The sequence below is a fragment of the Ananas comosus genome, linkage group 4 (genome assembly GCF_001540865.1).
Source record: "Ananas comosus cultivar F153 linkage group 4, ASM154086v1, whole genome shotgun sequence".
NCBI classification, from domain to species: Eukaryota; Viridiplantae; Streptophyta; class Magnoliopsida; order Poales; family Bromeliaceae; genus Ananas; species Ananas comosus.
The window spans coordinates 1,134,257-1,147,629 of NC_033624.1; the positions used below are offsets into that span (position 1 = coordinate 1,134,257).

At 35.2% G+C, this 13,373-nt stretch overlaps 2 protein-coding genes across 2 annotated transcripts; one reads left to right on the plus strand and one right to left on the minus strand.

The window, feature by feature from the left end:
• On the plus strand, positions 826–5,269 carry LOC109708472 (probable ethylene response sensor 1). Its single transcript, XM_020230231.1, has 6 exons — positions 826–1,050; positions 1,934–2,880; positions 3,096–3,464; positions 3,616–3,882; positions 4,123–4,250; positions 4,744–5,269. Exons 2-6 carry the CDS (start codon positions 1,972–1,974, stop codon positions 4,976–4,978), a joined length of 1,908 nt encoding a protein of 635 aa, XP_020085820.1. The 5' UTR covers positions 826–1,050; positions 1,934–1,971; the 3' UTR covers positions 4,979–5,269.
• Positions 6,754–9,629, minus strand: LOC109708473 (probable protein phosphatase 2C 34). Its single transcript, XM_020230232.1, has 5 exons — positions 9,155–9,629; positions 8,537–8,827; positions 7,966–8,083; positions 7,469–7,692; positions 6,754–7,050 (listed from the first exon to the last, which is right to left on the minus strand). Exons 1-5 carry the CDS (start codon positions 9,395–9,397, stop codon positions 6,862–6,864), a joined length of 1,065 nt encoding a protein of 354 aa, XP_020085821.1. The 5' UTR covers positions 9,398–9,629; the 3' UTR covers positions 6,754–6,861.

Here is a 13,373-nt window from a genome sequence, read left to right on the forward strand (position 1 = left end):
TACATAAATATAGTACAAACAAGGACAATTATTATTATATAAATAAAAATAATAATACACATTATAAATTTGCATGCCATATATAATACGTAAATAATTGAGGACTTAGGTGCAAATATTCCATTAAGAACCTGAATACTTGGGCCATTAATGAGTTAACAACATTTTTTTTTCTTTTTTTAGGTTTAAATCATTATTAGTTCTTAATATTCTAGTAGTTAAAATTATAAAATATAACAAGTAATATATTATTATATAATAACTTGTTTACTAATTGGCCAAGTAATTAATCCTTTAATTTATTACATAAATGAATATTTAATTAAATATTTAAGCAATTAATTTTTTTATGTATAATTAACTAGCTAACTAAATAATTAATTGTGTTACGTGCTCATTCATTAAAAAGTTTCCATATTAATTAAATAATAACTAATATTTTGACTAATATAATTTAATACATGAGCTAAGTGTAGCCAATTAACTAATTAATGTGCTGCTATATTATCCTGTACAATATTCATAATTAGTTAATTAATTAAGATTTTAAATTATTATTTTTTTAATTTATTTAAAATTTCTAATTACTTCTATTCCCACAAAGCTAGTGTAGCCATTCAAATGCTATTTGATTTTTTTTATTACTCAGAAATTTTAATTCTGGCACAAAAATAAAATTAATCTAAATTTTTTTATTTAAAATATTTTGGATGTATTAAAAAATTAAGAATATTTTTTTTTCTGAATCAAATAATATGGAAGGAGTTTAGGGATCAAAGTGAAAATTTTAATCCTTTTGACGACACTAACCCATGCTTTATCTCTGATGTGCTTTAAACTCGGAGCGAGGCGAAGCTTCTCGTTTCCGCGGCGGCGAATCGAAAGACTCCAAAAAAGATTTTAATTTTATTTTCTCGTCTCTTTTTCGCTCTCCTCCGATTCTCTCTCTCTCTCTCTCTCTCTCTCTCTCTCTACCTACGTTACTACTCCGGAGGAGTCGGATTCGGCCTCGTTCGCCTGCGAATCGCTCGATCACACCTCCATCGAAGAGTACATCTTTCGCTCTCTCGATCTTTGCACTGCTTAATTTTGCTGTTTGATGCTCCTGATTCTTTTTTTCTGTTTTTGAATGAGCTTAGATCTGGTGAATGAAGGGAATATTGTGAAATTTGGGGTTTTGTGGACTCTGGTGTGTTCTAGGGTTCTGGTGTAGTTGATTTGGAGCCCCATTTCTCGACTTCGTTATGTGGATGGGGGGAAGTCGAGAGATTGGAGGTGTTTTTGAGCTAAAAATTAGAGTTTTTTTTTTTCTTCTTCTTTCTGTGTTTTTGAAGTGATCAGGTTCAATTGGGAAAAGTATTTTGTGCAGGATTATGTTGTTTGAGATGATTGCTAAGCTTTGGATAGTGAATTGTTGAGATTTGGCTAGATGCATCGCTTGATTATTGGTTGTGTGAAATGTAGATCACATACTTTGTATTATTTGGGGAGAACTAGATAGAAGAAATGCGAAATAGTTGATGTTATTGAGGATCCCTTGTGATGGTGTGCTTTTTTCCCCCTATTTATATTTACATTTTTACTCTTGTTTTATTATGTAGAATGTTTTCCTCTGATAAATCTTGCTGAAAATGCTGCAGTAATTCGTTATATGTGCTTCCTTATGATGAAACTAATTGGATTTCTACCTGGTTATTTTCTTTCTCACTGTCACTCTTAACTATCAGTTCAACTTATCTATGAGGCTTTTAGTAGTTTGTGACTTCCATTTGAAGAATAGTGCATCCCTTTATCGTGCTTAGCATACTATTCTTACAAGCATCCTATTAAATTGCTTGTAGCGCTATGCCCTCTTTGTATCGAAATTAGAAGCGAGAGGAGTAACCAAACTTCATGTAGGTTGGTATTGACATTAAGTGTTTCTTCTTGCCAGGAATGTAGAGAAAAATTATTGTTGCTGACAATCACAAGATGATGGAGGGCTGTGATTGTATCGAGCCACAATGGCCTCCAGATGAGCTTCTAATCAAATACCAGTACATATCAGACTTCTTCATAGCCCTCGCATACTTCTCTATTCCTCTAGAGCTCATTTATTTTGTAAAGAAGTCGTCCTTCTTCCCATATAGATGGGTCCTTATTCAGTTCGGAGCATTTATAGTTCTTTGTGGAGCAACCCATATGATAAACTTGTGGACTTTCAACATGCACTCGAAAACCCTGGCCATAGTTATGACCATAGCGAAGATCTCAACTGCTGTCGTGTCTTGTGCAACAGCTTTGATGCTTGTTCACATAATTCCCGACTTATTAAGTGTAAAAACAAGAGAACTGTTTCTGAAAAATAAGGCTGAAGAGCTTGACAGGGAAATGGGCCTTATAAGGACTCAAGAAGAAACTGGAAGGCACGTAAGAATGCTTACTCATGAAATCAGAAGCACATTAGATAGACATACAATTTTGAAGACTACCCTCGTGGAATTAGGAAGGACGTTGGGTTTAGAGGAATGTGCATTATGGATGCCATCGAGAAGTGGTTCGAGTCTTCAACTTTCTCATACACTAAGGCACCAAATACCTATGGGGTTAACCGTGCCTATCAATCTCTCTGTTGTGAACCAGGTCTTTAGTAGTAATCGTGCAATAATAATACCATATACATCTCCATTGGCAAGGTTCCGACCCCATTCGAGCAGATATGTCCCGCCCGAGGTAGTTGCAGTACGTGTCCCGCTTCTTCACCTTTCAAATTTTCAGATAAATGATTGGCCAGAGCTTTCGGCAAAGAGCTATGCGGTTATGGTTTTGATGCTTCCATCTGATAGCGCGAGAACATGGCATCCACATGAGTTGGAGCTTATTGAGGTGGTTGCTGATCAGGTTATAATCTCTCTAACCCTTACACATTCTTATCTTTTTCCTATGTTTTGGACTGTCATTGAACAGTTGATTGGTATGAAATAGGTTAAAATGTATTGGGAACCCCCTCAACTATAGGCCATTGGGAAAGCTATTCAAGTTATTCTACATTCCCCTTGTTGCATTTTGACCTTTATGTGATCTACCAGTTTTGAGTGTCTTGTTTGTTTATTCAGGTTGCAGTCGCGCTTTCCCATGCGGCCATCCTGGAAGAGTCCATGCGGGCCCGCAATTTGTTAATGGACCAAAACATTGCCCTTGATTCAGCTCGAAGGGAAGCCGAAATGGCTATTCGTGCTCGGAATGATTTTCTAGCTGTCATGAATCATGAAATGCGGACCCCAATGCATGCAATTATAGCACTATCCTCCCTTCTTCTGGAAACTGAACTAACTCCTGAACAGCGCCTAATGGTGGAAACTGTCTTAAAAAGCAGCAACCTCTTAGCTGCACTCATCAACGATGTTTTAGATCTTTCTAAGCTTGAAGATGGAAGTTTTGAGTTAGAGATTGGAGCTTTCAATCTCCATGCCGTGTTTAGAGAGGTTTGAGATACTTTTCTTCATCTTGTTGCCTATTTTCATACAAATATTCCACCTTTTTTTTTGGCTTTGTATAATAGCTTATGTTGATATGTTCATCTCTCGATTCTATTTCATGGGAAAATTTGTTGATTTTTTTTTTGGTTATTTTTAGGTCATTAATTTCATAAAGCCAATTGCAGCTGTGAAGAAACTATCAGTATCACTGATGTTGACACCAGACTTGCCACTGTGTGCCATTGGTGATGAAAAGCGGCTCATGCAAGCTATTTTAAATATTTCTGGTAATGCTGTTAAGTTTACAAAGGAAGGCCACATTTCAATTATAGCGTCTGTTGCAAAGCCAGAATATTTAAGAGAGTTCAGATCTCCAGAGTTCTATCCAGTTGCAAGTGACAAACACTTCTATTTGAAAGTTCAGGTACAAATAATGTGCTTCAGAAAATCTAGCAACTTAAAAATCTTTCACTTTTCCATGAGTTGACAAGGTCAGAGCAAAAATTTTGCTAGCTCTAACTAATTCTATCTGATTTAATAAGCAATATTTATGTTTTTGAACGGCAAAAGATTGTTTCTAAGATCAAACATTTACTTGTTCGTATTGTTACTTTTATTACTAGTTCTAAAGTGATATAGGAATACTGAACCTTTGCTACTGCAGGTTAAGGATACTGGCTGTGGAATAAATCCCCAGGATATACCCCATATCTTTACTAAATTTGCACACTCCCAACATGGAGGGAACCGAGGCTGCAGCGGCAGTGGTCTCGGGCTTGCCATTTGTAAGAGGTAGGATTAAATAATAGTATACGTGTATTCCCATTTTCTCTTTGCAGTAGTCAAACTTGTTCTAAATTGTCCATATATATGTCTCTCAAAAATTTTGTATTTGTCTGTATACCCCTTAAAAGTGCATATTTAAGATTGTCTTGTAAGTTATATAGTATATTATCATCTGATCCACCGTTCATGTTTGGTGTCTAAATATGTCCAATTTGTCCTCATTTTTCACCAAAAGCCCTTAAAAAATTGAAAATTGATCAGTTGGTGGCATACTTTGCAAACATTTGGAAGGTATGCAAACGAAGATACGGCTATAATGGTCATTTTACAAGTTTCTATTAGAGTTTCTTACGTTCTGTGAGGCAAACGTGAGCTGAAGGTTTCAGATATGCACATAAATATTTGCTTTTCTGAGGGATCTAAATTGCAATCAACCAATTGTTTAGTAGTTTTCCTCTGTTCATTTTGATACTAATACTAATGTAACTTCTCCAACCAGATTCATAAATCTTATGGAAGGTCACATTTGGCTCGAAAGCGAGGGCATGGGAAAGGGGTGTACAGCCACATTCTTTGTGAAGCTTCAGACATGCGAGGGCCCAAATGGGCATCAGCAGCAAATCATGCCTACAGCTTGGCCGAATAGTGCCGACGAAGAGCTTTCCAGTCCGAAAGCCCTGTCTAATGAGAAGCAGCTTGTTTATTCAAAGCCCCGGTATCAGAGGAGTATATAAGTGACACAGAATAACTAAGCTTTTCCAGCATCCAGAAGCAACCGCGAGAGAAACTATTGGTTTCAAAGTGCTAATGGCTTGTACTTGTGGCTTTGTATGCTACATTTTGTTGTACAAATGTTGTAAATGAAGTTGCGCAGGCCGTGTGTACTGCTGCAGTATTCTGCTAATATGAAGCTCAATATGACTGTTTGGTTGCTTCATTAATCGCTGCAGACGCATTATGGTTTTATCTATTCAACTTCTTTTTGGAAAGTAATGGCATCAGGTTTTATTGGTCCTTTCGTAAAATGGTCCAGTTGTGTTCTTTTAGTTTCATTTGCTTGTTTTTGGGATTTTTTACTGAGGCTCGAAAAGTTCTTCCCAAATTCCAAGAAAGAAAATTGATATTGCACGCAGAACAGTACTTTCTTAGTACCCCTGATATATATATATATTTTTTGAGAGATAGGTAGCGCGCTATCCGTTTCGTTTATTTCATTTAAAAATATACTTAGCTGGTAACGTGAATCAACTAGGATTCGAAATTGGGTCTCGGGTATCAATCACCAAGTTTTTTGCGACTTGTTCTAGGGACGGTCGGTTAGTACCAACCACCAACTAGTACTCCTGATATGATTTTTAGGTTGCTTCTATGTAGCATTCTTACATACAACAGCTAAAAAGGGAAAGAAAATGTGACTACATGTAACATCCTAAATTTATCTTCTATCTAACTACATTAAAGGAGGGTTTGGGGACCAAAGGGTGACACCTGTCCCCCCAAACACTCCTTTACTCTCTCTCTCTCTCTCTCTCTATATATATATATATATAATTTTGATATCAAAATTTAAAATTTGGATACTTTCAAATTTTAAATTTTTAAATTTCAAAATTTATATTTTAAATTCTAAATTTCAAATTTAAATTATAATATTTATTTTAAAATTTTAAACTTCAAAATTTAAAATTTTAAATCTCTAAACTCTATTAAATTAATTAATTAATTTTATTAATAATTCATTATATATGATATAATTAATTAATTTTTTTAATAATGCGCATAATAAATCGCGTAATAAAATCTAACCTGATAAATGCAATTTAAATCATATAAAATATCACTGTATAAAAAAAATACAATATTTAAATTTCAGGAGTAAAATTTTAGAAATATAGTGTATTTTTGTGTATATATAATTAATTTTATTAAACAATTTCTTTTACAATTTTATTTTCCTTCTATTTCTTGATTTTTTAGATTTATCTCAAATTCTTTTCATATAAATCTTTATAAAATAAATTGTTATATAAATTTACTTTGCGCATATACTAATTTTAATGACTTTTATTTAAATATATTTAACTATTAAATTATTTTTTTATAATTTTTATTTAATTAATAATTAGAATTATAAAAATATTGACAAAGTAAAGTTTATTATAAAAAAATTTTTATATCCGCAGCATCGCGCGAGTATTTCACTAGTAGTCCAATATCGCATAGGCAGATGATTAATAATTGGATTTAAATTTTTTTAGATTGGCTTGCTAGATCTTGGGCTAGAAGGACTAGAAAATGGAATATAAGGATCATGTACTCTAATACCCATAATTAGGGGGTTATGGACTGGATTGTTACAATATAAGAGCAGTAAATCTTTTTCTTTTTTATCTTTTTTTTTTTTTTGTATTTAGGAGCAATAATGCTCTTAAGCCTGATGAATATATATTAGATAAATCTAACAACCAGAATATTTCAGCACCACAAATAATTTGCCTCCCTCCTAAAGTTGATTGAAAAAAGAAGATACAACTAAATTTAATAAATGAAGAGAACAAATCTGGAAACATATGAATTAGATGTCATTATTATCTGTTTTACATGTTGAATGAGGAAATCAACATTCTAAGGATGGGAAGGAGTCGAAAAAGAGACATATTGCTGAACAATCATCAACTGCTATTCCCTTCCTTTTGCACTTCCATGCGCGAATCGCGCACTCCACCAGCCGTTTCGCCGACTTGCCTCTTTTCTTTGTCGATGAAACAATCCGCACAGCTTCTTGGTTCGAAATCACATCCCAAACCTGAGAAAAGAAAACAAAAAGGGTTAACATAAAGTAATATGGTACTCTGAATAACCAAATTAAGTAAAGCTTAAGCTGTTAGGTAGTAGCATCTTAATCCTTCATACTGCATTTGAATTTAGTTAGAGGTTCTTCAGTTTCGATAGCATGTAAAATGACCAATTTCTTCAAAAGCTTAAGCCATACTAGAATGGTTTTGTAATACATTATGCTTAATATGTAGGGCTTCATCAGATCATTTTGATTGAGTATAGTAATGTTAGTAGAGGTATGCTTTTTTTGTTTCTTAAAACTTATTTTTTTACATTCTCGACATTTAATTCTAGTTTTTTTCTAAGTGCAGATCAAGTAAACATAGCAAATAAAGAAAGCAAAACGAACACCAAATAAAGGTGTTATCTAAGAAAATAGTGCATACCCCGTCCGTGGCGAGAATGATGAACTGATCTCTACTAGTTATTCTCCTCTGAGTCACTTCAGGCACAGATATGAGGCCATAATTCTTGATGCAGTAATCTCCGAATGCTCTCGACATCGCTAATCCCGGTGCCTCCTCATTTGGTAACCAAATCCTATGTACACCCGGTTCATCAGTCAAACAAAATATGCGTCCGTTGCAGCGAGTTATTCGTTCTGCTTCCTCTGTATTTAATTACCAAGTAGATGTATTATGAAAATTTCAAGCAAAACGAGGATCTTGCATATCGATATACCTATTCCTGCATAATCATCTCTTCACATACATCACCCTAAACTTTGTACATACACCCAAAAAATATTACACCCAAAAAAATAAAAATTCCCTTATCTTAGTTGGAGGACCTGTATGTACACTCATATTTCATAAACAGAGAGAGAGAGAGAGAGGGAGATGCAAATGCATAATTTTATAAGGGTATATTGATGCGGACTTACGAGGTAAATTCGGTTTAAAATCAACGGTGAGTTGGATGGGAACTAAACTTCCATTGTCAGAAGTTGTAGCCAAGACCGCACGAGAATCACCAACATTCGCAATTACCATAAGATCACCCTAAAAAAGAAGAAGAAGAAGAAGAAGAAGAAGAAGAAGAAGAAGAAGAAGCAATGGTCAAAAACTATCTTAAAAAACTGAATCTTGTGAGAATTGCAATGGCCAACATCACAAGTTTTTAAGTTGCAGCACTTAGAAAGATATGAGTTCATTTATGTATAAGATTATCAAAATAGTGAATTTTGTAATGTGAATAGAAAAACTTTATGCTTTTTTGGAATATTTACAGATTAAATTCCCTCAAGGAAAGGAGAAAATGGCTTATCGATTTAGAAAAGCAAAGTCTTTCCCAGTTAAACCCTGCTGATAGAAATAGAATGCTGTTACATTTCTATAATAAGTATCAAAAAGACTCATAATTTACTAACAGCCTAGAGTATACCAGAGAGTGCTAGAAATGCAGGATCAATTTAGGTATCTAACTAAGACATAGAAGCAAAATCGGATAAGTACTTGTTTGACAATCGTCAATGCGGTGGTGCCGCTGTGGAAGGCGTCGAGCCTGCGATCATGCTCGAGCTCCCCATCGACCGTCGCAGATGCCGCGAGATACGACTGCTTCCATAAGTCGAAATGGCAGAGCTTTTTATCAACTACTAGAGAAGCCAAGGCAAGTGCTTCTTGCCAATTGCAAAGCAGAGACGGAGGAAGCGATTTCCGGACCCTTTTCGCCACATAGTGGCCCCAGGGGCCGTGACCGTCGAAAATTCCGCAGAAGATCATGTCTTCTTGGCATCCAAATTCCTATGAACCAAAAAGAACACACAATTTTTCAAAATTCAGTCGCAGTAAACAATAAAACTATAAAAATATATACATTTTTTTATCTGTAACAACAACAGCTGAAGAACAAGTTTGGTTTATAATTTAGCTCTGCATTGCCTAGAAGGTGCTAGATTATGGATTGTTTTTAAACAATAAAAGGAAAAAAAAAAAAAAAAAACCAAAGCTATCAACAAGCACTACCCCAATATAACATCAAATTACTAACCCACAAACATAAATCCCGCAAAATTCATGATAAAGAAGAAGACATGGAACCAAGGAAAATGGAATTGGCTAGTTAAGTACCTCCCACACAATAGAGCAATCCTGGTTCGACCCCTTCTCCCCTCTCTGCGAATACGCCGAAGCGAAACTCTTCGACCCCTCGCCCCGCACCGTCCCCGACGATCTCAATACCATGTCGTTCCTCTTCGCCTCCCTCGCGAGCTCCTCCGCCGCCTCCCTCCCCCCTTCCTCCTTCCTCGTCCTCCCCTTCCCCGCGTACAAGGACTTGGCCAATCCATTCCACAGCGAAGAGAACTGCCGCATTCGTGCCCTAGATTTTAGAATCCCACCACGATCCAAATCCTCAAATGAACCCAAATTAACTACCAACTCCTCAATTCGCCTCTCGTTCCATGATCTGGGTGGTGGAAAAGAAGCGACTTTGGATCGAAAGAAGCGATTTGAAGAGGTTGTAGGGGATTGGATTGAGGAGATGCTGTGGATAATTCATGGGAGAGCTTCAAAAGAGCTTCTTTTGTTGTGTGCTAGGGATGCTCCATTTATACTTGCACTCCAATTTCAATGGCTCCGTTCTCTGGTTTGGGGCCTTATTCTCACCTGCGGTGACTAAACCGCGTTATACAAACGTAGGTAGGACGGTGACTAGGGACGTCCGCAGTTCGAATTCGGAGCGAATTTTTTAAAATCGAACACGAACTTGACTCCAAACTGAAAATTTGAATATGAATCTGAAGAATTTGACGGATTTTAAAATGTATATCCAAATTCAAATCTGAATCCGAACCCAAAACTATTATTTTTTTTTAATATTTCAAAATATATTATATTAAATTTAAATTTTTAAAATATAAATGTAAATATAATATCAAATTTTTATATACATATTATATATAATGTAAAATAAATTCGGATTCAAATAGCGTTCAGATCGCGTATAGTCAAAATTTATATTCGAATCTATATTTGTCAAATTTTTATTTTTAATATTCATAGTTAAAATTATATTTATTTAGCGTCGAATAAATCCGCTCAATTCGAATTTGGATTCAAATAAAATTTTAAAAATTCGTGCCCATGGGCATCCCTGGCGGTGACTGGATCCGGTGGCTTTAAATTACCGTTATGACCCGAGACGAGGCGGGAGCAGGGAGCCAGGGAGGGGCATTTTGGGAAAAAGGGGAATTGAATTGTCGTGCGCGTTGTTCGTGAGGTGGTACATAATTCAGGTGGGCCCCGCTCGGGGTCTCATCAACGATGGGATCGTGTGAGGTAGAGAACGAGTGGGGCCCACCTCTCCTCTGACCTTACCATTACACGTGTCGGATGTTGGTAGGGTCATGTGGTCAGCTCGTCATGGCATTTTGTGTAACACGTGTCAAAAATCGGTGGGCCGAGATATTCTAGGAAGTCCCTTTGGTAGTTAGAGATAATATATTTTTTTATACTAATTTTTTGGTTTGTTATTTTCAGATGATATATTTTAATTTAATTAATAGTTTTTATATTGATGTGTTTATTATCCTCCCTGAGAACCTAACTAGCTAATTTTTTATTGTATTCTTGGGTGTTTGAAGTGGTTCGAGAACTTTGATTATTGCGTTAATTAATCATCAATAGAGTGTGATTCAATTTATGTCGCAATTAGAGTTTCTTCTTTTTCTTTATTTTTCATCGCAAAATGGATATTAATAATATGAAAAAACATAATTTTTTAAGGGCCGATAGCCTCAATTCTAAAACTTATTCATATTCTTGGTGAATGAAGCGGATAATATATCGACTTTTTTTTTTAAAAAAAATAACAAAACAAAATCACAAATTTTACAAATAAAACATTTTAAATGAACAAACAAATAAATTAAATGGATTTAAAAAGTTTCTTTTGTCATGGGATAGTATAAAATAGAAGTCAAACAAAAGCCATTTCGGAGTTAAGTGGGTGTGAAGCATGCATGTGGATAATGTAAATCTACTCTACAGTTGCGTATAGAAATTTCTCAAGCAGTATGATGTGTGAACCTTACCAATTTTGTGTCAATATACAGCTTATGAATATAAGTTTTTATATATCTTCTTTTGACTAGCATGTCCAATTAACCAATAAGTATAATAAACAAAAAAATCTCCTGCATGAAAACACCAAGATCTGTGCTGGACGGATTATTATAAAATTTATTTATAAGCATGCATTATCCGACATTTTTTATAAGTTGGATATATAACTACAGCTTGTTCGCATTAAAACATGATCTCTCCCTATACTATAATTTGGTGAGCTTCGAAATATCTTTTTGCTAAACTCAATGAAAGAAAAAGATACCGACCGTCCCTAGAGCAAGTGGTAAAGGACTTGGTGGTTGGTACCGAGACCCAAGTTCAAATCCTAATTGATTCATATTTCTAGCTAAATTTATTTCTAAATGAAATAAATGAAACGAATAGTGTGCTACCTATCTCTCAAAAAAAGAAAAAAAAAATCCTTATGCACAGTATATTTGCTTTATGAAACAGTACATTTTTTTCCTCCAAAAATAAAACACTTTTTCAACAAAAAAAAAAAGGAAAAAAAAAGTAAATTGCTCTTCCTAACCTTTTCTTGAATCTTTATGCTCTTATTGAAAATTTTAACAAAATACCCCATCTTTTTTTTTTAAATTCCCTCTCATGTTACAACATTAGCCTACTTGTTTATGTTTATGTTATTTTGAGTTGAAACCTTAAATTTCCTTTTCTATGTACAGGAGACTTTGTACAAGGGAACTGCACTCCAGCTATTCAATTTAGGTCCAAAATGGCAACAAGGTAATAAGTGAGCCAAAATAGTAAAATATAAAATTAAGTAGATTTTGTCCAAATACATATATAATGCCTTTTCTCTAGCCATACATATATATATATATATATATAATGTCCTGGTCACATATTTGACAAAATGGGTCACCAATTTTTCAACATACAAAGAAAAAAAAATAAGTAAATAAATGTAACTACAAAGACCACCAACACCAAAAACAAGAAAAACTCATGGCTAAGAAAGAATGGCCGGTTTCTAACACCCTGCAAAGCTGAACCACCACCCAATGGGAAATAATTCCAATTAAAGACGTGGTTGATGAGTGACCCACAAAGATCTCTCATTCTCAATTTGACCCATCACAACAAGTTTGTGTGTGAATATAAGGTTGCATTTGTGTGGGGCCACAATGTATGAGTCCCCCCAAATGGTATAATGCTCCACTGGTATACTAAAGTTGAACTTAGTGGGATTCCACCATCACACAATATCCATCCACTAAGAAAAGCTTAATTCAATCAAGGTTTTGCTTTCTGATGCCATTATCTTATGTTTAAAAATAAGAGAGAGAGAGAGAGAGATTATTGCTCGGGCGACAATCACCATGTCATTCATACACCGCAGCCGTTAGAAGCGTAAAGTTTTATTTGCTGGTATTTGGTGGAAGAGAAAAGAATATAAAATTTCAAAAACATCATATCTAGTGATATATGATGACTTTTTAAGGGCTGAAGTGAGACGATGACTTGTGGGTCGAAATAGAGAGAGATTGTTCCAAGGAGTTGGGCCATCGCGCCACGGGGGAAACGCAACCAAACACTGTCACTTAGGATACTAGTTCATCAACCATATTTTTCTTTGGCAATTTCTTATGCTGGAAATCACTGTAGTCCCTAATTGGAATCAAATGTGGATACACTGTAACTATAGTCCATGGATGACATAGTGGTCCAGGTCCAGGTTCATGCAATAAGGGTGGCGGGGGCCTGGGGGGGGTTCAGAGTTATTTGCAAAGCAAACAACAAGAGGCAACAGGAATGAAGAGGTAAGTGAATTGGATGTGGCACAATTCAGAGGACAGAGTCTCACATGGCTGACATGTCAAAGAGAAAGGGACAAAGAGATGACTAAGGCTTACCTTAAAGGGAGGCAAGGTGTGAGGATGGTGATGCAGCTTCAATCAGTTGCTTGATGAGGAATCCTAAAAAGTGATTAAGACAGACAGATCAAAGAGCAAATGTCAGCATTACAAGATATAAACGAAAATACGAAACAATAATTAACATTTTGCTTAAGGAAAATGACAGCCTAAGCAATCAATAATTTGGATGGTCTTAAACCATCCAAGATGCCGTGAGCCACAATCTCATGCTTACGGTCGTCATCCGTGAAAGAGATAGCCGCATAAGTATGATGTTAGTGTTAGTAGCAAACAAATGTTTATAATAAAAAGTTTGAAATTTTTGCAGTGATGGAAAGCTGAAA

Coding starts and splice junctions, on each gene's coding strand:
- LOC109708472 (XM_020230231.1), top strand. CDS start 1,972: ATGATGGAGGGCTGTGATTGTATCGAGCCACAATGGCCTCCAGATGAG. Junction 3,465..3,615: donor TCCATGCCGTGTTTAGAGAG/GTTTGAGATACT, acceptor GGTTATTTTTAG/GTCATTAATTTCATAAAGCC. Junction 3,883..4,122: donor ACTTCTATTTGAAAGTTCAG/GTACAAATAATG, acceptor TTGCTACTGCAG/GTTAAGGATACTGGCTGTGG.
- LOC109708473 (XM_020230232.1), bottom strand. CDS start 9,397: ATGCGGCAGTTCTCTTCGCTGTGGAATGGATTGGCCAAGTCCTTGTAC. Junction 8,084..8,536: donor CATTGACGATTGTCAAACAA/GTACTTATCCGA, acceptor CTTCTTTTTTAG/GGTGATCTTATGGTAATTGC. Junction 7,693..7,965: donor TTTTAAACCGAATTTACCTC/GTAAGTCCGCAT, acceptor AATTAAATACAG/AGGAAGCAGAACGAATAACT.